Source organism: Equus przewalskii, chromosome 7, assembly GCF_037783145.1.
Source record: "Equus przewalskii isolate Varuska chromosome 7, EquPr2, whole genome shotgun sequence".
Lineage (NCBI taxonomy): Eukaryota > Metazoa > Chordata > Mammalia > Perissodactyla > Equidae > Equus > Equus przewalskii.
The window spans coordinates 24375065-24401879 of NC_091837.1; the positions used below are offsets into that span (position 1 = coordinate 24375065).

At 59.8% G+C, this 26815-nt stretch overlaps 1 protein-coding gene across 50 annotated transcripts in view; it reads right to left on the reverse strand.

Annotated features, from left to right (window-relative positions):
* Positions 1–366: 366 nt before the first annotated feature.
* PITPNM2 (phosphatidylinositol transfer protein membrane associated 2) overlaps positions 367–26815 on the reverse strand; it is a 145224-nt gene continuing 118775 nt past the window's right edge. For 8 of the 50 annotated variants that reach the window (XM_070629175.1, XM_070629178.1, XM_070629181.1 and 5 more), the window contains 24 exons: positions 26426–26640; positions 25120–25241; positions 22701–22928; positions 20061–20369; positions 18878–18973; positions 16930–17034; positions 16638–16708; positions 13515–13762; positions 12900–13089; positions 12621–12740; positions 11782–11999; positions 11184–11362; positions 9686–9856; positions 8996–9145; positions 7721–7885; positions 6741–6902; positions 5692–5840; positions 5207–5323; positions 4757–4873; positions 4492–4640; positions 4246–4395; positions 3655–3838; positions 3445–3573; positions 367–3351 (listed from right to left, as the gene is read on the reverse strand). In XM_070629175.1, coding sequence (XP_070485276.1) covers positions 3028–3351; positions 3445–3573; positions 3655–3838; positions 4246–4395; positions 4492–4640; positions 4757–4873; positions 5207–5323; positions 5692–5840; positions 6741–6902; positions 7721–7885; positions 8996–9145; positions 9686–9856; positions 11184–11362; positions 11782–11999; positions 12621–12740; positions 12900–13089; positions 13515–13762; positions 16638–16708; positions 16930–17034; positions 18878–18973; positions 20061–20369; positions 22701–22928; positions 25120–25241; positions 26426–26640 — 4068 coding nt within the window. In that variant the 3' untranslated portion in view covers positions 367–3027. Of the gene's footprint in view, positions 3352–3444; positions 3574–3654; positions 3839–4245; positions 4396–4491; positions 4641–4756; positions 4874–5206; positions 5324–5691; positions 5841–6740; positions 6903–7720; positions 7886–8995; positions 9146–9685; positions 9857–11183; positions 11363–11781; positions 12000–12620; positions 12741–12899; positions 13090–13514; positions 13763–16192; positions 16371–16637; positions 16709–16929; positions 17035–18877; positions 18974–20060; positions 20370–22700; positions 22929–25119; positions 25242–26425; positions 26641–26815 lie in introns of those variants that run through there. The other 42 variants (XM_070629207.1, XM_070629206.1, XM_070629208.1 and 39 more) reach the window with 16 other exon arrangements.

The window sequence follows — 26815 nt, forward strand, 5'->3', positions numbered from 1 at the left end:
GGGAGGGAGGCTGCTGCCCTTGCTGTGTTTATCCTGCAGGTGACAACAGTTGAGAGTCTCGGCGCTGGGGCCGTGGGGGAATCTTGGCCCAGCTTACTAGCTGTGTCCTCTGTGAAGCAGAGAGGCTAAGAGTACCCACCTCAATGAGCTGCTGTGAGGACAAACCGAGTTCATGCCGGGAAGGGGCTGGAAGGGGGCTTGGCACAGGGTAAGGTCCACGTGAATGTATTGGTCCGGCAGTGGGTGCAGCGGGCCTTGTGTCCTGGGAAGGATGGCCTCTCCCACCGCAGAACAGGCTGTGCCCCCACGCCAGACCCCACCCCCGGCCGCTGCTCTGGTCGCCAGTGCAGTAACGAGACCCAGAAGGAAGCCTTCCTGCTGCTTTAATTGGTGTACAGACGACGACACTGCATACAGAGCACACTCAGGCCTGGTGGTGCAGGGACAGCAAGGGTGGGCCGGGCGCGTCAGAACACTGCTCACACATGGCCCAGACAGACGGACAGGAGGGGGCCGAGACGTGAAGACTGTGACGTGGTGGGCAGGCAGGCAGCTCAGACCGGGCTGGGAAAGGTGGGGGGGGGGGTCTCTGCTGAATCCCTCTTTAGAAATCAAAGAGAAGGCAGGTGGTCGGATCTGGGGGTGGTGGGCTGAGGCTCAGTCCTGGGGTGGGGTGGGGTGGGACTAAGGCTTCTATTCCAACAGGCCTGGGGTGGGGGTGGCAGTCAGCAAGGCCTGCCTCACCCTTTGGTTGCGACTGGTCAGGCCTGAGCCCTGCAGCTCAGCACCCAACGCTGTAAACATTTTTGGTATTTTTAAAGGACTCTGCCCTTCCTCTCTCAGTTTCTGAGAAACTAGTGCTTCCTCAAGAGGAGAGTGTGCTGAAAGGAATCTAAGGGAGGCAGGAAGCAGACCTGGATATAGAAGAGAGACGTCAGCGGGAAGGGTGGGCTGCCCATCTCACCATCTATGGCTAAGGGCCGCTGGGAGAGGCCCGGGGGACTATTGCTGTTGTCCTTGGCATGGCTGGCGGCTGGGCAGGCGGGCGGGCAGCGTGGAGCCATGGGGGAGCTGCCCGCTGAGAGAGGCTGAGCCCACTGCCCACACGGCCTCCCCAGGCCAGGAGGCCTCCTGGTCTTTATTGCAGGCGGGCCCGAGACTCTTCCAGGTGCTTCTCCGGATGGCTGGTCACCCAGGTAGTAGGCAAGACAAGGTCAGGTGGGACCGAGAGAGGAGGAGGCACTGGCCACAGGGGCCCCTTGCTGGGGCCGTGATTGTCGGGCCGAGTGATTTCCCGCTGGGGAGCAGGGGGTCAGATATTGCACTTCCACTGCAACAGTTACAGGAAAACTTGGTCCATAAAGTAATCTTCGCTTTATACATAATGCCTGAAACAACAAACAGCTACGTCTTAAATATGAATAAACCCTGAAGGTCCTGTCCTTCCAGATATTTTTCTCTGCACAAAATAAATAGCTTTCACTCTGTATAGACCCACTTTGGCAGACCATTTACACAACCCTTTGGCTGTACATATCTACACATGGGAAAACGTTAACATCGATCTGTGCGCCTCCCTGTCCCGGCCCACGAGGCCCTGAGGCCGTATCCAGGTTGGCAGCAGCTTCTCACAGAAGGAGCCTGGTTGCTGCACGGCTGGCTGAGGCCAGGCAGGCTCCGCCGCCTCAGAAAAGGTGCAGGAGCAGCAGAGGGCCACGTGGACCGAGTGCCAGAGCTCAGACTGTGGTCGGTTCTGGGGAGGGAGGGCTGATGCTCAGACCCAGCGTGCAGGACAGCATGGTCCTTATCAGGTGGGAAATGAAGTCGCGGCTGCCTGCCCCTAAGCTAACGAAGCAAGTTGTGGCTTCTTAGATTCGGCATCAAAACGGAATTGGCATTAAAAAAACCTAAGTGTGTGCCCCACCCACCCCAGAGTAGAAATTCAGTGGAATTAACGGGTCAGGTGAGGCAGGGAGCCCCTGCGCCCCCTGCATGGGCAGGAGGCAGGGCCCCGGGACCCAGAACCAGGCTGGACTCCGTCACAGTGCTGGGTGTTTTCATGTCGAGGGGCTGCGCTTGGTACTGAAAGAGTTAAGAAAAGGAAGCAGCCAAGGATCGCTCATTTAAAAAAACCTCATAGAAATCAGATCGAAGAAGTAGAAAGGTGTAGAAACGCGGGAGGGGCTGAGGCATGGGGCCTTGACTGATGGCAGGTGAGCAGAAGAGGAGGCCAGGCCTGTCGCCTGTCCAGGCCCCGCAGCCCAAGGCCGGACTTCTCAGGTGGGAGCTGGCTCTGGGCTTCACTGCCTCGCTGCCTGGGCTATGTCCAGGGCTGGAGATGATGCCAGGCCCATCCAGACTGGGCTCCAGGAGGGGCAGGACAGATGGGTAGGGGTCCGGGGCTGCCAGGGTGCTGGCGGGCCAGGAGGAGCTGCAGAAATTAAGATATGGCCTTTCTTTCCTGCTTGCACAAGGATTTGCTGCCCTGGAGCCTTCTGTGTAGCAACAGGTCCTGGATCAGCATACACTGAATGTTCATGCATGTCAACGAGTCTGTAGCCAGAGAAGATGGTAATGGGTCTCCGCTCTCAAGAATCAGTGCAAAACCAGTGAGGTTGAACAGTTGAGTAACTCGAGTTAACAAGAAGCAGGCTGTCCCCCATTGGAGCTGCTACCAAGTGGGAGGGGACTTTGGGGGCAGAGTGAGCAGGTGTCAGGATGCTGGGAGGTCAAGGCAGGGCAAACGTCCAGGAGTGCCTTCCAGGCCGGTCCACATGGGGGGTCCTGGTCCTTCCATCATCCTGGGACTGGTCATCCTGCCACCTTCCACAACAAGCTGGAACTCCTCAGACCCTAGGATAATGAGGCAGGGCTGGGAGGGCTGTGTGTGGCACGGCCCATGTCCTCTGCCAGGCCCTGGGACAAGCTGGTCCCCAGCCAAGTGTGTGTGCCCTGGCTAGGCCTCCTGGTGGGGCTGGCCACCCTGGCCTAGCACCATGGAGACCACAGCGCCTCACTGATGGTGCCCTACTTGGGGCCTGCGGCTGGTCCTGGCTCCAGCCGACCAGCCATGGTGCGGCCCCAGCAGCCGGCTGCCATGCTCATGCTGCGCTGGCCCCGCTGCTCGCCGTCCGCCTGGCTCTGTGTCCGCTCATGCCGGTGGCCGGGCCCGCTGGGCTGGGCTGAGATGGTGCGGAGCAGGTGGTTCCGGGAGCGCAGGAAGTCGCCCTGGCCAGGCAGGCCGAAGCTGCCCTTCCGCAGTGCCATGCGCGTGGCTGTGTTGCGGGCTGGCCGTGCCCGGTGACTGTACTTGAGTTGCGCCAGGTGGGCCGCGTAGCCGTCTGTGATGAACTGCAGGGGAGGGGCAGTGAGGAGGACGGCTGTCCAGGGGCCAGGCTCCCGGGGCTGCCCACCTGTGCCACCCACCACCATCTGCCCACTCACCTGGCACTGCTGCTGAAGCTTCTTGGTGGGCCGGCCCACAATGTAGATCTGCATGGGCGACAGGCTGATGGAGCTGTAGACTGCCACGTCCTTGGTGGAGCCGTAGGCTGCGTGCACTCGCAGATGCAGCTGCAGGCAAGACCAGTGTGGGCACAGGTATGGCCCTTCCACCCCACCCTCTGCCCTGATCCCTTCCCCCCCGGGACCCACCTCGGAGATGAGCAGCTTCAGGAAGTTGGCCTTGTGCCGCAGCGGGTCGTGCACGAGGCCGTCACAGAAGGACACCACACCATGGGGGAAGTTGTGCTGGGCCAGCCATGCCACCACCCGCTGCTTCTGCATGTCGGGCCGGCCCGTCACATAGATGATGAGGTAGCCCAGGTCCTGCCAGTGTCTGGGGGCGAGGGGCAGGCCTGGGTGTCCCACAGCCACCCCCTCCTCCCTCCTGGGCCGCCCTGTCTCCTTGCCCAGCCAGTCCCCACTTGGGCCATTGAAGAGCGCATCTCTGATGAGGCTCCAACAATAACAGTAGCAACCACAATGGCGACAGCCCTTGTATGACACACATGGCATAGGTCATACGATGCCCACAGATGCTCCTGCAGCAGGTGTACCTGCTTGTTAGGTTCGTAGCCCCACTTCCCATATGAGGGAACTGAGGCATCAGTGTCAAGAGGTCACAGCTAGTAAGTGGTGGTGCCGGCTCCTCAAGTCCCAGGTTCCCTGCCAAATGTCCCCTGCTCTGGCCTCCAGGAGCTTCTGCCTCTGAGCCCGCACACCGTGCCCCTCTGGGCCACTCACCGCACCACGTCCACGGCTCCGGCCCGCACTTTGGGGTCGCTGCCCATGATGGACACGCTGGCAGCAAAGGAGCCGTCGATGCTGAAGACCACAAACTCCGTGCCCTTGGGCAGCACGCTGATGTAGCTGTCAGCAAACGTGTGATCTCCCCTGGGAGTGGGGGCAGTAGATCAGAACCCACCAGAGCCCCTTCCTCCTGCCCCAGAGGAGGCCGGCCTGGCCTGCTCGCACCCCGGAGGCACGTACCTGACCACCATCTTGACAGGGTAGACGCCCACGCCCAAGCGGTGAGTCTCGGGAATAGTATAGGAGACACGCCCGCTGCTGTTGGTCACCAGCGTGTCCAGGTACAGCCACTCGCCTGAGGGCGGCTGCATCATGATGTGCACGTCCACCTGGGAGCCCGCGCAGGCTGGTCACGAGGGGGCTGTGCCCCTGGCCTGCCCACTTCCCATACACTAGCCAGAGGGAGGTGAGGCAGGGGGCTCCAGCTAACTCGCTGTGTCCTTACCTTCTCCCCGGTCAGGGTGACCATGTCCAGGGGCCCATACATGAACCGGCCCGACAGAACCTGTGGGCCATCCTCATTGGCGACTGCATCATTGATCCGGTGGTTAGCTGTCACATTCTGGGGAGAGGAAGAGCAAGGCTGGGTCAGGGTTGGGGATGGAGGGGCAGCTTGGGTCTCTTGGGCTCAGCCCAAGCCTCCTGTCGGCCCTGGGGGTGAGCATGGGCTTAAGGCCAGATGGCCCAGGTTCAAGTCCAGCTTGACCACTGAGCTACATGGCCTTGGTGCACTTCCCCATCTGTAAATGGGGTAATAACTCCAACCTTGCAGACTGTGAGAATTAAATAGCATGCTTCTTAATAGCAGCTCAGTCTCCTCATCCCTGAGAGGGGTCTTCCTGTGGATTCAACAGGGTGATAGCTGTGGGGTTTGGGCACCCATAGGACCCCTCACCCGCAGCTTCACATGGGTCCTCCTGCGCTGCCACTTCTCTCTTGGCTTTGACGGGGTAAACACTGACACCTCCTTGCCATCCAGCTCCAAGATGCTGGAATTGTCGTGCCTCATGACCTGGGAGGGGAACAGAGGCAGGCTATGGGGCAGATTGAAGCCTGGGGTTTCCTGTTCAGGAGGGAGAGGCCAGCGGCCCTAGGAGCCAGAAATAGGAACCTGTGAGGATTTAGGGAGACATTATTCAACCCACTACAGCCCACACTCTGGCCACTCAAAATTCACATCTGTCCCATGAATGTGCAAATACATTCACCCCATCTCAGCATCCCCAAGGGCTCCTCCATCCTGCTTGCTGTATGGCCTGATGGGGGTCAGAGGGTGGGGTCCCCCACCATCCTCCTCTATGGAATGAGGCCGTGTCAGTGGTATTGTCACTTAGGGCCCTCCGGTGAGGCGCAGGTGTGCCTGGCAGTGGGACCAGGTACCTGTCTCAGTAGGAAGGAGACCACATCCGTTGACTCCCAGTAGCTGGCGTGGAAGAGGTGGGGCAGGGCCACGGTGGGGAAGGCCGTCAGGGCATCGGGGCAGTACAGGGCATAGTCAATCCGCTTCTGGCCCCACCACTTTGCAGCAACTGCCAGGAGGAAGGGTGGTGACTGTGCTGGGACTCCAGGGGGTCACCTGGCTCAACCCAAAGACTAGACCCTCCTCCGACTAGGGAAAAAGGGCCACGGGCAAGGCCAGTTTCCACCTCCCAGACTGGGTGACAGAGGGGAGCAGGAGAGAAGGGACAGAACACCAGGACAGCATGCAAGCAGCCAGGACACCCCAAGGTGGGAGGTACTCAGCGGTGAGGATGTGGAGTTAGGGGGGAGGCGGACAAGCCCAGTTTGGAGGCAGGAGTCGCTGTCCCTGGTCCTGTCACTGATCCTGGTGACCCCCTGCCTTGGGCTCTATCACTGCCCTCTCCGGGCCTCTCCTGGACCCCCTGTCTGGCCCCCAGGCCTCAAGACCATGAAGGACTTTGCAGAGGTGGAGTTATAACTCCTGAACCCCAAGGCAAGGCTTTCTGTCCTCCTAGTACCTGGGAGCCTGGGGCTCAGCAGGCCGAGTGTGAAGTCTGGGCCTTCAGGTCAGACAGGTCTGGGTGTGAATCCCAGCTCCCACCCGAGCTCCAGATACGGCTTTTAAGGCGCCTCCCTGGTGGTTGCGCGGCGGAGGTGCTCAGTAAATGGTGCCTGACCATGGGCCGGGGCTCTTCCATCCTCTGCCCACAGCCTACCTGACAGGCAACCTTGGGCCTCACTTGGTCCCATTCTAGCTCCTGGAGTCCCCCTGCCCTCAGCCCACTCCAACTGCTCCTGCCTCCTCCCTGGATGTGTGAGTGCTGCCAGCCCAAGCCTCCAGCTCCCTGGTTAGGCTTCAGCGGGGCATGGTAGACAGGGCCTGGTGGTGAGATGGGCCTGGGAACAGTGAGTAACCGCAGTTAGACGAGAAGGGCGTGTGTGGGTGGGGGGCACATGACACCCAGTACCTTCTCTGATGTCCAAGTCAGGGAGGCGGGGGACCCTCTCCAGGCTGGGGCTCACCCGCTTGGCCTGCAGGCGGGGGCCTGGGGGTGTAGGGGGAGGGGGGGGCAGGGCGAGCAGGGACAGGCGCCTGACGCTGGGGGTGTGGCTGAGTGCCACTGGGGCCTCTGAGAAGCAAGAACAACGGGGAAGGCTCAGCCACACTGGGGCCACAGCTGCAACCACACTGCCACTATGCTGCCACCACTACCACCATGCTGCCACTATAGGCCAGGAAGCACTCTGGGAAGAGTGCCAGGCCCCCTCAGTCCTCCTCACAGAAAGACACCCATGCCAGCCTTGGCCCCAGCATCACCTGCTCTCACAGGCAGCCTGAGAACCTGCCAGGCCGGCAGGGAGGGTGGGAGGGGGCAGCTGGCCCCAGGGGAGTGAGGGGGGTGACCCAGTCTCCACTTCCAGCTGCTGAGCAGCTTCTGAAGTGGGCAAGAGCCAAGGAGTGAAGAAGGCCATGGGGTCCTCTGCCCCATGAGGCAGCAGGAGGGCTGGTCACAGCCGGTGGCCTCAGTGAGACCTCACCTTCTTGTCTCCCTTCAGCCACCCCTCCAGCTTGTCCAGAAACAGACACACGGCTTTCTCCCTCAGGGAGCACTGGCCCCTGGGACTAGGACCCCTCCTCCCAGGCCTATTGCCTCCAGCTGTCTGGGAGACGATGCTGCCATCTTGTACACCTGGACCTGGTCCCGCCTTCCAAGGCTCCTTCCTCCAGAGTCCTCAATGGACATGTGGGGCCTGATCACTCTTCGCTGGGGGGCCGTCCTGTGCACTGTGGGGTGTTGAGTGGCATCCCTGGTCTCTGCCCACCAGATGCCAGTAGTGCCCCTCCCCAGTTGTCTCCAGACACTAGCAACTATCCCCAGGGCCACAATGGCCCCTGCCATGACAGGGAGGGTGCAGGGAGGGCCAGCCTGGACACTGCTGCACTCACTCTGGGCAATGCTGGATGCCGTGTAGCTCTCAGCCATGCCGGACACCTGGCTGGCGATGCTGATCTCGCTGGCTCGGCGGAAGCCTCGGGTGGTGGGGGCCGCACCGGGCGAGGAGGGGGCCGCGTGCTCTTGGAAGACCGTGTTATGGGTCTGGAGGGCGTCTGCTGCAGATGAAGGAGACCAGAGACCCAGGGGTAAGAGAGGCCCTGCCCAGCCTGGCTCCCTGGCCCCGAGCAGTGGGAGAGAGGGCTCAGTGTGCTCCTGGGCTGGGGCAGGCCAGAGTGGTGGCTGTGCCAGGCAAGGCTGACACCTCCAGCTGCAAATGAGCGGTGGCATCTGAGCACAGCTGGCAGTGAGGATGGGCCCAAACGTGCCAGGGCCTGTCTGCTCAGGGTGAACGGGCAGGGCAGGGCCAAGGCAGGAGAGAGGGAGGGCTGGGGCAGGGGTGGACAGACGGACTGACACAGACACAGTGGGCAGGGAGGCAAGGTGGCCAGGCTCACACTCCCCCTGGCCACCCTTCTTCCCCTACATGGCTCCTGATCTGGTCTCCCGAGCTAGTCTGGCCTTCTCAGCCTCCGGGGCCCAGCCTAACCCGGCCTGACCCACAGCAGCTGGGTTTGAGGCATGCCAGCCACAGGGGCCTGGGGCAGCCTCTGGAGATGCCCTACGCTGAAGCCTGAGGACGAGGCAACACCCTGGGCGGCCCTTACACACGGGCCACACTGACAAAGGCAGGGGCCAGGGCCTTGAGCCAGGCTCACCTGGGCCCAGGCTGAGGGCAGGGCAGGGCAGAACAGGGGGAATGGGGCTGAGCTAGAGGACTCCCTCTGGACGGGGTGCAGGAGGTGTCCGGACCTCCTCAGAGAGGGAAGGGGTGGGAGGGACCCTGAGAATCCAACCCCTGGCCAGGACAAAAGCCTTCTCCTGGGGGAGCAGGTGGGTCCCGGTGGGCTCAAGGCCTCATCTCATCTCCTGGCTGCCCCTGCCAGCCTCACAAAGGAGGGACAGAGCCCTTGACCTGGCACCCATGCTAGGTGACCCTGAGACAGCCACTCTTAGACCCCCTTTGCTTTGGGTCCCCTCCCAGCTCTGCCCCAGTGTGCAGAGAGCAGGTGAGAAGGTCAGCTCCCCAGGACCTATCCTGCCCAGTCTCTGTTACTCGCCACCACAGTCCCACAAACTCCAAGTGGCCAAGGAGGGCATGGGGGTCCCTGAGGACCAGCGGTCAGCCAGTGAAGCGGACACCACCACGAGCAGGCGGGGTTACACACACTCAGCTGAGCCCGGGCTCAGGCGGGGCCCATCTTGCCAGGTGAGCGCGGGCACAGGGATACTGGTTTCCAGGAAGCTGTCCCCGGGCGGGAGAGGGGCCAGGGGGCCGCCCTCCAGGACCAGCTCAGGGTTTCTCTGCATGGTCTCCACTGGAAGTAGAAAAGGAGAGAACAGAGAGGACAAGAACAGACACTCGTGTGGGCTGTGTGGACACAGACACGCTCTGACACAGACACGCGCGGTTCCACGAGGACTAGGACGTGACAAGACGCTGGGGGACACACCGGGGCAGGTGGGACAGGCCAGTGGGTGAGGGCCGTGAGCAGATGACAAGCAGCCCTCAAACGTGCTCCCTGACCCCCATCCTGCACCCCATCTCCAGACCAGGTGACCCAGGGGCTTCAGCACCGGGTGGGATAATGCCCCGGAATCAGCTAGTGTTCTGGGGGTCTCAGCTCTGCCTGGGCCTGGCAGAGGGCAGGGATCCTGGTCCCAGTTTGCCCCCTCACACCTGGGGTGAGGCCCGGACCTGTGAGGCTGTGTCGTCACCGCACCTACACCAGGTGTCCAGCTTCTCGAAGTGCTCAGTGCAGGCCGCCCTCCCCGCGCAGCCCGGCCACCCACCCGGGCCCGGGGCACCCCGCGGCGCCGCCCACTGCCCCCTCCCCGGGCCGGCGGGCGGCGCTCACCCAGCAGCGTGGAGCAGCCGTCCCCCAGCGGGTAGCGCTGGTAGCGGGGGATGCTGAAGGGCGGCAGGGCGTGGAATCGCCGCTCCAGCAGCGGCTCCAGGCGCGACGCCGACGGGTCAGCGGGGTGGAAGAGGTTGTAGACCTGCTGGCAGGCGGGCCGCAGCTGGAACACTGCGGGAGACAGGGGTGGGGGTCGCAGAGCCCGGAGCTAGCTCCGGCCCAAGGAGGCGGGGCCTAGGGCGGGCCAGTGGGGACCACGGAAAAACCCGAAAGTGTGTCTATCAATTTGCGGTCTGCTTGGGCCACTGTCCCTTTATTAAACAATTTTTTTAAATTGAGACAGTTATGACTGTGGTAAAAAAAATTTTTTTTAAGTACAGAAGAGTATATGATAAAAGACGTGAAAGGCTCCCTTCCACCCCAGACTCATAAGGCTGGAGGCCCCTGGAGCTCGGGCATGCGCAGACTGAGCAGAGTGGCGCCCGCCAGGACCTGAACTGTGCACTAGGCTGTGGGATGCGGCTGCTGTCCCAGCCCCTTCGCAGTTGTTAGGCAGATCACGTGGAGGCAAGTATAAACCATCAGTAGTATACATCTCACTTTAAAAACCACACAAATAGGAACATATGCTATACTTTTTGAATTTTGCTTTTTTTCCCATTTAACACAAAGAATGTTGGAGTCTTTCATGTCAGCACTCTTAGTTGGGCCTCATTCTTTTTACCTGTGGTGGGGTATTCCACTGTATGGCTGTGTCAGACTTTATTTAACCAGCCCCCCTTCCCACAGATGGATGTTAACGTTGGTTCTGGTTTTTTCACGAGTACAGATGCCGTTGCCATAATATCAGTCCCTAAGTTCTTGTGCACTTGTATGTAAGCCACCACTCACTTGCTCTTGGGCAAGTGTCTGTACCTCTCTGAGCCTCATTTTCTCCCTTTGTAACCTGGGGACATAACATGGGGCCTGCACAGTGAGGATGCCAGGGCTCCCTGGGCCACACTGGCTGATCCAGGGGCACCAGGCAGAGATGACTGCTCTGATGGGCTGCTCAGCTCACACGTCCCGCCTCCCTGTCTGCGAAGCTGAGAGGACTACCCCTGGAGCAGTGTGGCCGTGGCCCCTCTGGGTCTGGGAGGCCATAGCACCTAGGAGACTTCAGGGGGGTCTGGCTTTGCATCTCTTCCTTATGGGAAGACCCTGGGCACAGGAGACTGGGTCAGTCCCCATCTGATCCTGGGGTAGCCCCTTCCTTCTCTGGACTTCAGCTCCCGGGGTGCCTTGTAGACGACATGAAACAGCAGGTGTTGGGGAATGGGGGCCAGAGACTGAGCGGCTGATGCAGGAGCATGGGAGAGCCATGGGTCCTTGGTGGAGAGGGCAGAAATGAGACCAACATAGGAAGGGGGCTGGGATGCAGCCATGGACTTGTGACTGGTCCATTGAGACCCTCTACCCAGCTCAGGTACCCCCTGCCCCACCCCTGCAGGGTGCTCACCATCCAGGGCAGGGATGACGGTCTTCCTCAAGGCCAGGACCAGCCCCAGTGGGCACCCAAAGAGGAAGAGGTCAGCGATCTCAAAGTCGAACTTGCCCAGGGCCCCTGCACCGTCCAGCATGGTGGAGCTGCTTGAGCGGCGGGAGCTGGGCTCGTTCCTCAGCACGCTGGCATGGAGGCTGTAGACAGGGGATGCTCGAGGTGACACCACAGCTCTTCTTAGGGCTGGCCTCCCCTCAGCCTCCCAAAGGAGACCCCTTGGGGCTCATCAGGCCCAAATGAGGTTTGTCCCCTGTGCTGTCCTGCCAGTACAGCTGCCCAGCGCCTGCAGGGACACCTCTGATGACCTCTCTAGGGAGCCCACCACCTTCAGGACAGCCCTGACCAGGGCCACCCTGCTGTAACTCCCCACCGCACTCCACTTCTAGACAACCTGCTCCTTCTGGCTCAAGATGGCCTTCGGCGTGTATAAGACAACTACCTCACCCAACAAGCCACTTACTCCTGACTGAAGAGCCGTGGGCCCAGTCTGGGCTTCCCTGTCAGACCATGGAGTGGGCCTCACGGTCTGCTCCCCTGGCCCCCCAGCCCCGCCCACCTGGACAGGAAGGCCTGGTGCTGCTGGATGGTGTCCAGCTCGTAGGTGGATGAGTCACTCCTCTTGCGGGGTAGCTGCTTTTTGGGGTCCTCAGTGCCGTTGCTGCGGGGGATGTCGATGTTGCTGCGGCTCAGGTGCCGACTGCTCTCCAGGTTGCTGCCGCCACCACCGCCATGTGCCACATTCACCGGGATGCCAGGGGACAGCATATCAGTGTCCTGGAATGGCCCCATGCAGGCTCACTGCCAGGTGGCTGCTGGCCTGGCCCCTCTTCAGTGTCCTGGAAGTGGCGTCCTTCCTCCTGACTCGAGGCTCTGTGGCCACTGCCCAGCCAGCCTCTCAGCCAAGCCAGAAGGAAAGCCCTGTCCCTCTGTGCCCCCACTGCCCCCCCCTTCCCCCCCCCCCGCCCAGCCCACTGGCCAAGTCCTCACAGCTTTCATTCCTGGTCCAGCCACCTGAACCTTGGTGATCTCTGCTGATCTCACTACCTTGCCCAGCCCACCCAGGCAACTTGCTGCTCTGCACGAGAGGGACCTCGGATCCTTTCTCCTGCTGGGCAGCTCCGAGAGTCCACCCACCGCACCTCCCAGGACCAGCGCCCACTCCCCACTGTGCAGACCCTGCTTCGTTGCCTGCTGAAGCCACATGTGCTCCTGGCTCGGCCTCGCTACAGCTGTCCACCCGCCCTGTGCACTGGCCCCGCTGCCTCCGGGCACCTGTGCTGCCAACCTCTGTTCTTCCCTTGCTTTTATGGCAGGCCTTGGGGATGTTGGGGCCAAAGTGCAATGCAGGCCCCATCCTGGAGGTCCCCTGGTCCAGGGGCCGTGGGAAACTTGTACCTGCACACTGACCACGCTGCCCCTGCGGCTGCTGCTCTGACTCTCAGACACCGGCTGGCTGCTGGAGCATAAGGCGTCGAATGCCAGGAGGCCCCCGACACAGTCCCCAATCAGGCAGACCTGGACGGGGATAGGCCCAGAGGCCTGAGTGCCTGCCCTGCTTGCTGGGCCGCGGGCTGGGGAAAACCCCATCACCCCCTGCCCCGGGGAGGGCTGGAAGTCCAGGCCAGCCCACCCTGCAGGGCCTTCTATCTTCCCTTCTCCCACCCCATGACTCACCTGCCCATTGAAGGTCATGCCCTCCTGGGACTTGATGAAGTCCCCATAGGCGAGGTTGGCCCGCTGAATCACTGTGGCAACTGCCTCCTGGTAGTGGGGTGAGGAGGTGGCCAGCAGGGGCAGGGCAGCCAGGGGGATGTGGTCCTGGCTGCTGGACAGACAGCCTTCGTCGTGGCTGTAGGGGCTGAGGCTGTGGGAGGGGGCCCGGTCAGGAGAGAGTAGGCGGCCTTAGCTCAGCCCAAGGGCCCTGTCTCCCCTGACCTGAGCAGCAGGGCAGGAGCCTCCTGCTACCCTGACAGCCTCAGCAAACCCCGTGGGGACACCTCTGGGCCAGGCCTGGGCAGGCTTGAGGAACAGAGTCTGGGAGTAAGGCCCTGCATCTCGGAGGCGAGCCAGCATCCCCACATCACAGAGGCAGAAACTGAGGCTCAGCTTTGGGCGCCGGCCCCTCCCGACTCTAAGCTCAGCCATCTGCATAGGTTTTGCCGCCTCCGGGCCAAACAGGCTGGATGGCAGGTCTTGATGTCTGGACAGGGGGGTCCAGACACTGGGAGAGTCGCCTGACCCTCAGGGCTGGGGGTGGGAGTCGGGGTGGCAGCAGACTGGTACACTCACTTGGAGACGAGGGCGAAGGCATCGGAGCAGACGGGTGGGCAGGGCACCAGGCGGATGGCAAGGTGGCCCAGGGCGCTGGGGTAGTGCACGCGCATGACAGTGTCAAACACGTTGGCGATAGTGTTCGTGTCACCCTGCTTGGAGCTGGGGTCCCCGGCGCCCGTATCCAGGATGGTGCCCCCATGCAGCACCAGCAGTAGCACGTGGATCTTGGAGGGTGGTGCAGCCAGTGGCGGGCTGACCTCGTCCTATGCGGGCGGAGGGCGGGCATCAACTTCCTGGGAACTCAGCTCCTTGCTGAGGCCCCTGTCACCCTGGAGGGAGCCTGTCAAGGCCCAGTTGCTCCCCTGATTTCAGTTCCTCAGCTATAGGGCCTGGTGTCGGCTGCCGCAACCCCTTCCCCGGGAGGCTGACCTGGTCCTTTTCCTCCTCTCCATGCAGCCCTGCTCTTGTCTGCCAGCCTGGCCAGAGCACAGAGGACACGGACAAAAGCACAAATTCCACTTCCCTGCGGGGGCTTCTGGGACTTCGGGCCTTGGGGAGGAGGCAGGGGCTCAGCCCTGTCCAGGCCTTGGGGGCCTAGCTGCCTCCCTGTGTCTGTGTCCAGGCATAGGTCTGTCTCAGCCCGAGCAGGCAGGGCCACAGCTGGCTCAAGGTCACGGGGTCACTTAAGAGGGGCTGAGGTCAGGGCCTAGGCCTGGCCGTTCCGCCTGCAGCTCTGAGCGCTCCCTCCATCTGCACAGGGTCTCCTCCCCTGTCGCCTGTCCCCAGGCCCTGCCATTCCTGGACTCTTAGACCAGGAGCAGAGATGTCACAGCGGTGGCAGAGCCCCAGCATCTCAGAGCAGGGAGGGCAGCGCAGGTGTGTCTATCTGAAGCCCCTCACTTGTGAGGGGTAACGACCCCACCTCCTGCTGCTCAGGCCTGCTTGTGAGGTCCAAGCGGGACGTGAGACTTGTACACATCCCACGGGGTATGGAACTGTCCTGTTTAGAGACAAGGTGGTGGTGGCCCAGAGAGGTCAAGGGACTTGTCTAACGTCACACAGTACATCAATGCCAAGCTGGACTGGAACCCAGAGCTCTTGCCACCAGCTCAGTGCTCTCCTGCCAACCCAGGCTATGGCCCCATCCCCAGGGGCTTCTCCCCACCCCAAGCTTCTGGTGGGTAACTGGGGGAGGCGAGGGCCCAAGAGGGACCACTGGTGAGTACTTGCTGTGTCCATATTACGTCAGGGGGTGTAGGGGTGGGGAAGGGAGCTGAAGAGAGGGGTCTGTCCCCAAGGAACCGGGAGGGCAGACCAAAGGGCTAAAGCCACTGGGGGGGACCTGTGTGGGGGCAACTGGCCCTGAACTGAGCCACTGGATGACGGGAAGTGGGGCAGCAGCAGGACCCAAGTGTCAATGCAGAGTCTAGGAGAAGGGTGAGCAGTCTGAGCACTGGACCCAGGGGCTGGTGAGGCCACCAGGAATGGGCCGGGCTGGGAGCCACTGAGGGCTCCAGCAGAGGGCTTTGGGTGAGCACAGAAGGGAGGAAGGCTGGTCGTCCACACTGGGCATGGAGCAGAGGCAAGGCTGGGCTGCCTCTTCCCCGAGATGGGGCTGGTCATTGGCCAGTCGTGGACCACAGGGCACGGGCTGGAATGCACGCCCAGCAAAGCTGGGGACCGACTCCCGTCCTCCTATGAGGATTGCCCATCGCCAGGCGGCCTGGGCAGAAATGAACTCATGGCCCAGGGCAGGCTGGGGCTACCAGCTGCCCAGACCACAGGCCAGGACAGACTGCCAAATGGCCCTGAGGGCTGAGGGGCTCATGAAAGAAATGTCTTACAGAGCCTCTCCATCACGTGGACAGGGAGGCGGAGTCCAGCAGCCCTTAGTCATGGGGACAGGCAGGGCTGGGCCTGGGGGCTGAGAGAATCCTGACTGTGGGACCCAGCACTGGAGGCTGCAGACCGTTCAGGGACCCTGGAGGCCAGTCTAAGACATGACTTTCCTCCCATTCAGCCTGCTTTCTACAGGGGCACACCCTGCCTGAGACTCAGACCTCCATGGGAACAGAGCCATGGGAGGCAAGGCGACTCGGCAGGCCAGGGAGCGGGCTCTGGAGAGCCGGGGGCTCCCGTCAGTGTCTCCATAAAGCTGCCCTCCTTCCAAGGCTAGGAGAGGAGGCTCCGGTTTGGGGGCTGTTACAAGCAAAGGGATCTGGCTCTGGATGGCAGCGCCCCAGAATCCGTGCTGGGTCCGAAGGCACATCCTGAGGCAGATCTAGAGCCCGAGGCCCCTTCTGCCCCTCCCCGGGGGGCCGTCAGAGCTGTGTGCGCCATAGGTGGGGAGGGGGCTCCATTTGCTTTATCACCATTAACCGGCAATTGGAAATGAACTCCCCTCATCCTAGCTACCGTTCTAGAGAAGCCCGTTTGGACCTCAGACCTTAAAGAAAACCCCAAGAGGGGGAGGGTGGTGTGGATGCTCCCCAACCCAGTCCAAACTCCCCAAGGGCCCCGAGTCCCCAGGGGTGCCATCTCCACCTTGGGCAGCTTGAGGCCAGAGCAGTGACCACATCGTTTGACAGCCCCGCTCAGCCCTAGCTCCTGCCCCCAGTGCAAACAGCTCTGACCGCCCACAGGTGGAGGAGGAGAAGGGGCGTGAGCTCTGTGCAAAGAACCCCCGAAGCGGATACAGGCACTCCACCACGACAGCTTTATTGGACACTGAGAGCTCTGCCTGCCCCAGCGGGGCGGCCACCGCCGGCCACATCACTTCTGCCTAGATGGCTTTCGCTTCCTCCCCTTCCATCCTTTTTTCTTCAGGGACTGCAGGCAGGCTGGGCACAAGGTGAAGATCTTACTTTTGATCTGGAATTTACAAGTTTCTCGTTTTACTTTCCACGGGTGGCGCTGGGCCAAGGCCTGCCTCGGGGGCTGGCTGCAGGCCCTGCTGGTTCTCAGGGACACCCGAGGGGGTGGGCCCCAGGCTTTTTTGATGGTGCCCAGGCCAGTGTGGATGTGAGGCTCTGGGTGTGAGGTGCTGCCTCCACAGCCCCCACAGGACCTGCCCCCTCCCCGGGCAGCCCTGGGGCCTCAGCAGCACAGCCCCTGGCCCTCTGCCACCTGGGCACCCACCTCCATGATGTTCAGTTGCTCCACACTGGAGGCTACTCGGAACTCGGGGGCACTCTGGCGGTACAGACTGTCTGTAACACAGAAGTGGTGGGCGCTATGAGCAGAGGACCAGCAGGCAGCCCTGGGCCCAAAGGGCAGAGGCTGTGACTGTGACAAGTGGGGCCCTCCCCCTCCCTGGTGTGTTACGCCCTCTCCACGCTCAGCACTGAGCAGGAGCTGGGTTAGAGAGGAGGGGCTTGGGCCCACCAGCCACCCCGACTCCCCGGGGCCCTGCAGCCTCCGGGCTGGTTACCCTGTGTGTCCTCTGGCTCAGGGCTTTCGATTTTGTCCATGAGGTCGTTGGAGTTCCACTTGGTGATGTCCTTGGCGAACATTTCCTCTGAATCAGACAGGTCCTCTGGAGAGGAGAGAGAGGAGCTTCAGCACCCCAGTGTAGGGCAGGGACTGGGGGCAGCGCTGAGAGGCCTGGCATCCAGAGGCGGAGGGCCCAGGATGGCTGTTCTGGGGGCTCCCATGCTTCTCTGGCCTGCGTGCCCCTCCATGCTCAGTTCTGCTCTCCCTTCCTTAACAAGACGGACATGGGGCCACAAAGCCACGGGGCTTCTGCCTGACCTTTTTAAAAAACGGTAGTCACATTCACATAACATAAAATTCACCATTTTATCCATTTTAAAGTAACATTTATTACATTCACAATGCTCTGAAAGCACCACTTCTATCTAGTTCCAGAACATTTCCATCTCCAAAGGGAAACCCCGTCCCTATCAGCAGTCACTCCCCAGCCCCTAGGGAACCACCCATACGCCTTCTGTCCCTGTGGATTTGCCTCTTCTGGACATTTTCTATAAATGGGATCATCCGATATGTGGTCTTTTGTGCCTGGCGCCTTCCACTCAGCAGGGTGTTCTGAGGTTCACCCATGTGTCACTCCTTCCTTCCTCTTTATGCCTGAACCACATTCCATGGTATGGAGGGACCACATTCTGTTTCTCCACTCATCAGCTGACGTTCCTGACCATTTTCAATGGCCACAAAAGAACAGTTTAGAGACAAGGCTGCTGGGAACAAGTCCATTCATGACTCTTGTTTCTGCTTTCTGAGAACTGCTACCTGTCACCACTGGCTCAGAGGCAGCTGTCTGGGCTCTAGCATGTGCTGGTCCTTCCTCCAGCCACGCAATGGGTCACAGGGCCAGTTTCCTGAGGACACTGCAGCTCTGACATCTCCTGCTATGCTGTCTCTTCTCTTCTAGTTTTCTAAAGTTTCTACATTAGCTCTGTATTTTCCTCATGTCAGAGACACAGAGCCAGGAGGGGCTTAGCTTCTTGGCTTGTGGGGGGATGGGAGGCTCAAAATACCCTTCCCTACCCTCAGGGAGGTCCCAGGCGCAGAGAGTGGCTCAGGAACCATACCACCTGTTCCAGGCCCCGCCCCAGGGCCAAACCAGGCACCTCCCATTTGCCTGGACACTGACTGTCCAAGTTCTCTCCCTTGAGGGCCAGCCAGTCACCTAAGATGCTACAATGAGGTGACTCCTCTGCCTGTTCCAAGCCACGGAGGCAGCAGGAGATGGCTCTGGCTCTGCCTGTGCCCTGCTGTGTGTCTATGGGCATGTCCCTGTCCCTTTCTGAGCCTGTGTCCTTTCCTATAAACTCCAAACCGGAAACGTGTCTCCCGCACCTGCCTGCAGCCCTCTGACTCCCCTGGGAGGAACGGGCAAGGCAGGAAGCGAGCGTTTTGTACTCGCGTCTTCCTGGCACAGGTGGTGGTTCATCAGGCTGAGTCTGGTAGGATGAGTGGGAAAATGGGCACTTCATATATTTTCTGCTTGTTTGCATTTTCTAAAGTCTCTACATTAGATTTACATTAATTTAATCAAGAAAAAATCAGGTAATTATAAAAAATTGGAAAATTATAAGAACTTAAAATGCTTTTGTAAAGTTTCGTATGGAAATAAATTCATATATGGAAAAAAGTTGCCATCTGATTGTAAATCCATTTTGGGGGCGTTTGAGAGAATGGTCCCCACCCACCAGGCCCACTGCACATGTGGTTAGGGCGAGCCTGAGACCCCAGAACTCTGGGTGACTTCATTTCATCCTCTGCCCCGTGCCATGCTGTTCACCAGGACTTCCCACAGCTAATTCCCACCTCAGCCCACACCCCTGCCCCTGACTCTCCCTGACCCTGCCACTACCTCTCCCAGGAAGGCCCTCAGGGCGCTCCAGGAGCCCGCCTACCGTGAGCATCGAAGAACTCGTCGTCTGAGCTCTCATCAGAGTCCCGAGCGATGCTCTGCATCCTCCACTCCGAGATGCTGTGGCGGGAAGGACTCGCTGGAAGGCAAAACCCCAGACTGACCGACCACCCAGCTGGACTGGGCTGAGCGGCAGAGCTGAGTGGGCAGAAGGCAGGGAGATGTGAAGAAGACCTGTAGGCCCCAAAGGGGCACTGTCCACGCTGCCATGGGAACCAGACGCAGCCCCCTTGGTGGACGTGGCCAAAGCAAGGGCCAGGAGGGCTTAGAAGAGAATGAAGTGGAGAAATGAGGGGCAGAGGGGCCCTGGCTCATCTCTGTGGCAGCTCCTGGAACTTTCAAGATGGTCCCCTCCCAGCCCACCTGGCACAGTGCAGTCGTGTCCTGGGGAGGATGTGGAGGTGGGAGGGTATCTGGAGAAGGTCAGGACGTGCAGTCCTGGGTCCACTCCCGTGCCTTTGACCTGGGTCTGCCCAGGAGTGAGCCCCTTACGCTCTGCTGCCGACAGATGGGGATGCAGGGCAGTGCGGGGCCGTGAGTGAGATAGAAGGTACTGATGCACATATTTCCACGGGTCCCTTCAGCACAGGACAGACAAGCCTGGTATGGGAAAAGCCGGATTTGCAGAGGGGACTCGATTTGCAGAGGGGACTCCTGGCCTTACAGGGGATATCCTGTTTTTTCCCCAACAGCCACAGCATGTCCACAAAAGTTCCAAAGAGAGGCCTTTCTCAGGATCTGAGGGCTTTCCGGCTCCCTGAGCCTGGCTCCCGCCTCAGGAGCAGAGGCCCCTCCTGGGTGTGCTGGGTGGAGCCCACCCAGACGCCCCTCCTCCTGGGAACCCTGGCTTGTCAGAGCTGCAGCCAGCTGGGTCCTGGGAGAGGTTGGGAGCAGGATTCCCACACGGCCAGCCTGTCCATCTCCCGTGGGCTGTGCAGGTGAGTCTGGGGCAACCTGCTGGGGGTGGGGGCACCCTGGGCTTCTCTCAGAGGTGGACGGCTACAAGGAGGAGGTGGCTCATGGTGTCTGAAAGCAAGAGTCCGTTTTCAAAGTTAGAATGATCTGGCAGTGACACAGGGTGCCTCGGGAGAGGGTGAAGGCTGTCACTGGGGTGGACGAGGAGAGGGCAAGGACCCCAAGTGGAGAGAGGCAGAACTGCAACCCACCTCCGCGCTTGGATGACCGCGATGACTTGGAGGACGTGGACCACTGCTTCTTCAGGCCCCGGCCTGCCAGGGGCTCCCCGCCGCTGCTGCTGGGCTCAGGGGGCTCCCTAGAGGTCTGGTCCTGGGTGGCTTCATCCTTGGAGAGCTCTGAGGCCTCCTCCTCATCCTCGCTGAACTGGGCCATCTTGCGGGAAAGCATGAGCTGAGCCTCCTTCTCCAGCTCCCGGATGTTCTCCATGTTCAGCCCGTACCACTCGTCCTGCCAGCACCAGGCCTGCCGGTGGGCCCTGACCATCACCTTTCGTAGGCCTGCACGGGCCCGGGGAAGGGAAAGAGAGAGGCAGCATGAGAGCGGCCCCAGAGGCTCCTGTGGCCGGGCGTGGGGCTGGAGTGTACCCCGACATTGCAGGCCAGGCTCTGACCCGAACTCACTGTGTGGCCTTGGGTAAATCACTGCTTGCCCGTGCCCCAGTTTCCCCATCTGTAAATGAAAGGTCTGGCTCACAGATGGCCTCAGAAGCTCACAGTGGTTCTATAACTAGAGTAGAGGGGTCTCCCAAGGTAATGAGTCTGCTCAGAAGCCACGCTGAATTTTGGGAGGAATTCCTGCCCTGGAGGAGGCTGGAGGACTTCCTGAGTCTCCTGTCTCAATGTCTAGTATACTTTTCCTGTCGAATTTCCCATGGAAAATCAAGTTAAAGTTCAAAGTGGGCTAGTCCTTCTCATTTTTTAGTAGAATATATATAAAAATAAAACAAAGTAAGATATATAAGAATATATCATAAATACAAAATAAGATATGACAGCTTTTAAGGTACAAAGCCTAATACGAGAACTATAGGGACAGAAATCAGATGAGGATTGCCTTGGGTTGGGGTGGGAGTGACCGTGAACAAAAGACTGGGGTGACGGAATGTTCTAGAACTGTGTGCATGACTCTGAATATACCAAAACTTATGGAACTGTCCTCTTAAAACAGGTGAAGCGGATGGTATGTAAAATTAGGCCTCAATAAAGCTGGTTAAGAAAACATTAAGAAGAAATAAAGATTCCCATGCACCCCACCCAGCATGGGAGCAGACATGACCAGTGACGTGGGGCTCATCTTCCTCTTGCCCCAGAAAAATAACACACGATTTCTCTGTTTATTGTTTGCTTTTCTTTCTGGTTTTAGCACCCGGATGTGTTTTTCTCCACAATATGCTGGGTTGGTTTGCATGCTGTTGACATTTACATGTATGTGTCACACTGCATGCATTTCTCTGCCACTTGCTTTTTTGGGTGACTTTCAGGTTTGCTGCTGTATGGTATTTATTTGTTTGAAATACCACATTTTATTTATTCCTTCTCCTGCCAATGGGCTTTTGGCTCACTTTCACTGTTTGTCCGTTTTGCTTTGACAAACCTGCTGCTCTGAACATTCCGGAACGTGCCGGAGTTTCTCCAGGATGCAAACCAGGGAGGGACGTCACTGGGTCTCCTGACACATACCTTCCGCTTTCCTAGGGAAAGCTGAGCAGCTTTCCAAGTGGTCAGTCGTTTCACGTTCCCAGGCTGGTCAGTGGTGACCCCTCCTCCCTGCTCACCTCCTGTTTCCCACTCCCAGCCTCGCTCAGGCCACTCTGCCTCACGCGGTCCTTTCTAAATCCCTGCATTCCTAAAGGTCCGCCTGGAGGAAACCTTCTTGGCCCTGCTCCTGGGAGGGTGCCCTCCTTCAGCCAGGACCGTCTGCATCCCCCCGGCCCTGGGCCATGGTCTCAGACACGCCACCCCTGGGGTCAGCCAGCACCCACACTGAACAGACTGTCCGATGGGATGTGCCCCCCACCACAGGCACGAGAATGTTAGTTCAGATCAAGGGCGGCTGGGACGGGAGGTCTGGGTTCAGCTCTAGCGCTGGGTCTCTGCTTCTTCCTCTACAAATGGGGGTGACAGTGGCAACCCTCACAGGCCATCGTGAGCTGATATGACAAGTGTGTGGTATGCTGTCAATTGTGTGGCTCGTTAGACATGTCTAAACAAAGTCCCTGCGCTCCTGGAGTCAAAAGGTGACTGCCCAGAGGCTGCTCCTGGATCAGGAGCCTCAGGGCTGGGACCAAGCCCTTGGCACTGACAGCTATAGGGGAGGGAGGAGCCTGGTCAGCACCACCTGGGCCAGGAACCCCAGGTCATCTGTTAGTCCACCTGTTCCCTGGGCACCTGCTCTAGGCCAGGATGGCGTGGTGCAAGGACACTATGATGTCCAAGACCCTCTGCCCCCGGAACTTCCAGCCCAATGAGGGAGGCAGCACCTGGGGTCTGGGGCCCCGGGCGCCTCTGAGAGGTGTAGGTAAGCAGCAAAGAAGCTGTCCTCTGGGGCTGTTCCCCCTGGGGGGTGAGCACCACGTGTTATAAACACAAACCAGCCAGCAGCATCTGCGGGCAGGGCCTGGGGCTGCAGAAAGGGACAACATATGCTGTCTGTCGCCTGTGGGGGCTCAGCAAGCATTATGGGTGCTCAAGATAACCAGGTGGGAAACTGCACGTGGGCCTTGGGGATGCCTTTCAGGAGTGAGACAGAAACACAGAATCACAGGCAGCTGCGGTGCGAGGGGGTGGGCAGCAAGGGGCGCAGACGGACTGGGCGCCCCACGTGCTCACCCGTGTCGTGGATGAACCTCTCGATCTTGGACTGCATGCCCCAGTAGCGGAACTCCACCTTGCACAGCTTGTAGGCGCACATGATGGGGAAGACCCGCTGCTTGTACTCCTCGATCCAGTTGTCGGTCAGGGGCCCCCGCTGGGTCTTCATTGAGTGGAACAGCTTGGGGTCCTCCTCAGTCCGATACTCACTGGGGGGCACGGGGTCCTTGACGATGTCGATGAAGTCTGTGGGGAGACCTTGTGAGTGGCCACCTCTGCCCTGTCTCCACCCCACCCCTCCCTGTCCATCTCCTCCCCATGTCCCTGCCACCCCAAATCCTCACAGAGTCTGGGCCTTGAGGGGCCACAGACCCCGATATGGGGTTGAAGATGCTGCTCTGGGTCATGCTGACCCCGAGCTCCCCTGACCACAGGGCCTGTGTCTTTCCAGTGCCCTGAGAGGGAAGTGGCACTATAAACGGGTCGAGGCAGGCTGGCCTGCTAGCAAGCCCCTTCTAGACAGATCAGAAGGGACGAGATAGGAAGAGAAGGTTGAAGGGGCCTGGTGTGGGGTATTGGGCCTGAGTTGGTCCAGGATGAGAGCGGGCAGCAGATGTCACAGAGTTGGGCATACAGGAAACAGGACGGGGGGCTGGTAGGACCTGGCGGGGGTGACAAGAGGAATGCCACCTCTTGTCACATGCCTCCTCCCTAAAGTCAAAACCACCCTGCTATGCTCACTCCCGAGGCATGGGTGTGTTAGACAGGGCTGGGGACACACTCAGTGAGAAGGCACCCAGGACAGCGTTTGTGGCTCAGAGAGCTCTTCTTTCGGATGTGTGGAGACAATGACACTTGGGGAGTTCTGTCCCAGCCAGGCCCTAGCTGTCTCATCATCCTGGTTTGCCAGCCAGCACCAAGTCTGGTCTGTGGTTTGCAGACACAGTCATCAGCTCCACTGAAACCAGTGAGGGGTCAGAAGTCACCGCAGGGCAGTGGCACTTGGTGAGGGATGGACATCCTGTCTGGAGCTGACCACATGCCCACCCTGCTGGGGCAAGCAAGGGCCACCAAGGGGAAGGCTAGGACTTAGGAACTGTGACAGGTGGCCTCTGGGGGGAGCTCAGGTAGTGTCTGAGGCTGGACAGACAGAGCTGCCAGAGGGCCTGGTTCATGCTGAGTCCTCCCATCCTGTTATGGGTAGAATGCGTCTCCCTTAAATTCACGTGTTGGAGTCCTGATCCCCAGAACCTCGGAAGGTGACCATATTTGGAGAGAGGGTCTTTAAAGAAGCAATCAAATTAAAATGAGGTCATTAGGGTGGGCCCTAATCCAATATGACTAGTGTGCTTATAAACGAGGATATTTGGACACAGACACACACACAGGGAGAATGCAATGTGAAGATGGAGGCCAAGGTTGGGGTGATGTTTACGAGCCAAGGAACGCCAAGGATGGCCAGCAGCCACCAGAAGCTAGAGAGGGGCACGGAACAGATTCTCCCTCAGTGACCCCAGAAGGAGCCACCCAGCAACACCTTGATCTCAGACTTCTGGCCTCCAGAACTGAGATGATCCACTTCTGTGTTTAAGCCCCCAGGTCTGTGGTACTTTGTTCGGGCAGCCCAAGCAAGCTAATACAGCTCCCAAACTCCAGCGGGGCCTGAAAACTCCAGCCAGAGGGAGGGAGCTGGGGCGTCACAGGGAAAAGCCCTCCACGCCCATCAGAGGCTCCTGGGCATAGGCTCCTGGGCCACCTCTCCAGCACCAGCTGTGCCCCTGCCTCAGGCACCTCCATAGTGGCTCGCTCCTTTGGGCCTGGAACCGAGAGGCTGCAGGCTGGTGGCTGTTGAGCTGCAGTTGGCCCACAGATGTGTTTCATGTGGCCAGTGTAAGTTTATTTGCAACGATTTTTAATTAGTTTCCAACACTCAGGAATTGGGAGATTTCACATGAAAATCATTATTTCTGGCCTCTCTTAAAAAAGATTTAACAAATGGGGCCCATCTCCTGCATGGCAGAGTCAGCTGGAGGGGAGTGGAGCCGAGGCCACCTGCCGTCAAGGGTACACAGGTCCCGCTGGGCCCACTGCACTCACGCATGGCTCTCAGCCTGAGATGGCCCCTGAGCACACACGTGTTCTTCTGGGGATGGGGACCCCTTGGCAGGATGGAGGGAAGCGCCTGGGGTGGGAAAAGCACTTAGCCTGGATGTGAATCTCAGGAAAATGGGGCCTAGGAGGCCAGTGCAGCCTTCCCAGATACCCCCTCAGGCTTGTTGGGACTCTGGCCTCCTCGCCTAGGACAGGAGCCAGTCCGGAGCCTGCCAGGCCAGGAAACCAAGGGCAGAACCAGGGGCCCATGGGCAGGGAAAGCCAGAACACGGCTCTGTAGGGCTCCTGCCCTTCCTTGGGGGGCAGCCTCGTGGTGGGTGGTTACCGATTGTCAGCTGGTTCTTTTCCACAGGAGACAGGCTGAACACGTTGGGGTTTTCTCCAGCATCAGTTTTATAAAAGGTTTCGATGTCGATGGAGAATTTCTCCACAAAAGGGCAAGTGAACCTGTGGGGAAGGAAAGCATCCATCAGGCCCCGCGGTTGGAGGGGGTGGGCATGGGGTGTCTGGGCCAGGGCCTGCTGGACCCTGCTGGGCAGGAGAGAAGGGACCCACGTGGGGCCCAGGGGGGAGGAGAAGGAGAGCTGGAGCGGGGGCTGAGACTTGTCTGTCCCATCCACCTCCTGGACCTGCAGCTTGTCCCAAGGATAGTCAAGGCCAGGCTAGGGGTAGGAATGGGTTTGGGCAGAAGAGGGAGATGTTGCAGGAAGCTGCTGGAAGCCCTGTGTCCATGGTCCACATGTGCAAGGCACCGTGCAGACTCAGGCACACACAGATGCGCCACAAGCACAGCTATGTTGGTGTACTGCTAAGCAGGCTGAATCTGGACCAGCACTCTGTGTGACATGCCATCGCTCACCCCCGTCATTCCCCAAGGAGCCAGGTCTGGCAACAGGGGATCAGCCCCTCTCTCGGCTGGAGAGGAGCTCAGAGGAGGAAAGCACTGTTTGGAAGAAGAATAACCTCAGGGGATCCTCTGCCAAGCTCCAGGCCCTCACCAAGTGTGGGGAAGGAAGCCCCAAGAGACTTCTGGGGACCTCACCTGTGCAGCAAGTGGGCAGCCAGCTGGGGGTGGCCCCCCATCTGTTCTAACCTAGCAGTGCTCAGCTACACAGGGTGGGTTGGGGGGGCGGGCACAGAGTAAAGAACCGCCTACCAGGGGGGACACAAAGGAAAGCCCTGCTCAACATGCCATGTAATGACACATCGTCATAGTAGCTGAAGGTCTCAGGGTTGGAGGGAATCTCTGGGCCATCTGGTCTACCCTCAGTTTGCGTTTCTTCCCAGTGGGTGACGGTCCTGCATTCTCAGGCAAACATTAAAGTGAGTTTGTACTCCCTAAGCCTTCCCAGGTGGCAAAGGGGTCTCAGACAGCCCTTGATTGACTCATGCCTTCCTGGCCTCCTGTCCTGGGCAGGCTGGGAGGCATCCAGGGGTGCATCCATCCCTCTCCTGCCTGTTTCCTGAGGACGAAGGCTCTTGGAATGCAGGCCATCCAGAACAGAGGCTCAGTCCCCCCGGAGACTGGGCTCCTTGGTGTGCACGGGTTGAGTCTACCTGAAGGGCCACCCTGGGATCTATGCCGCAGGGCTGCTTCCCCCAAGATGGCAGAGGTGTGGGGACAGGCTCACCTGGTTCGGGTGTAGGGGTAGGCATTCCAGGACTCCTCCACCACCCGTAGGGCCGCCTTGGGCAAGATGGAGCGGAACCAGCCGGGGATATGCATGCCCACGTGGTACACCTTGTGTGTGTACTGCCCGGAGCCGCCGGGGCCGTCCGTGTAGGGCCGGTTCTCCAGGATCTCCACGCCACTGCCTTCGCCATACGTCTCGTTACGGCTCTTCTTCTGTGGGGACAAAAGCACCCGTGATGTGTGGGGGCCGGAGCACTCTGCAGAAGGGAAGACCAGGCCTGGGGCTGCTGAAAGGAGGAGAGGCCTTAGCCAACCAGGCTGGTTCCTCCTGTGTCACTCAGAACCTCTAATCCAGACCCAGGCTCCACGTGCCCCAGAGCTCCTACAG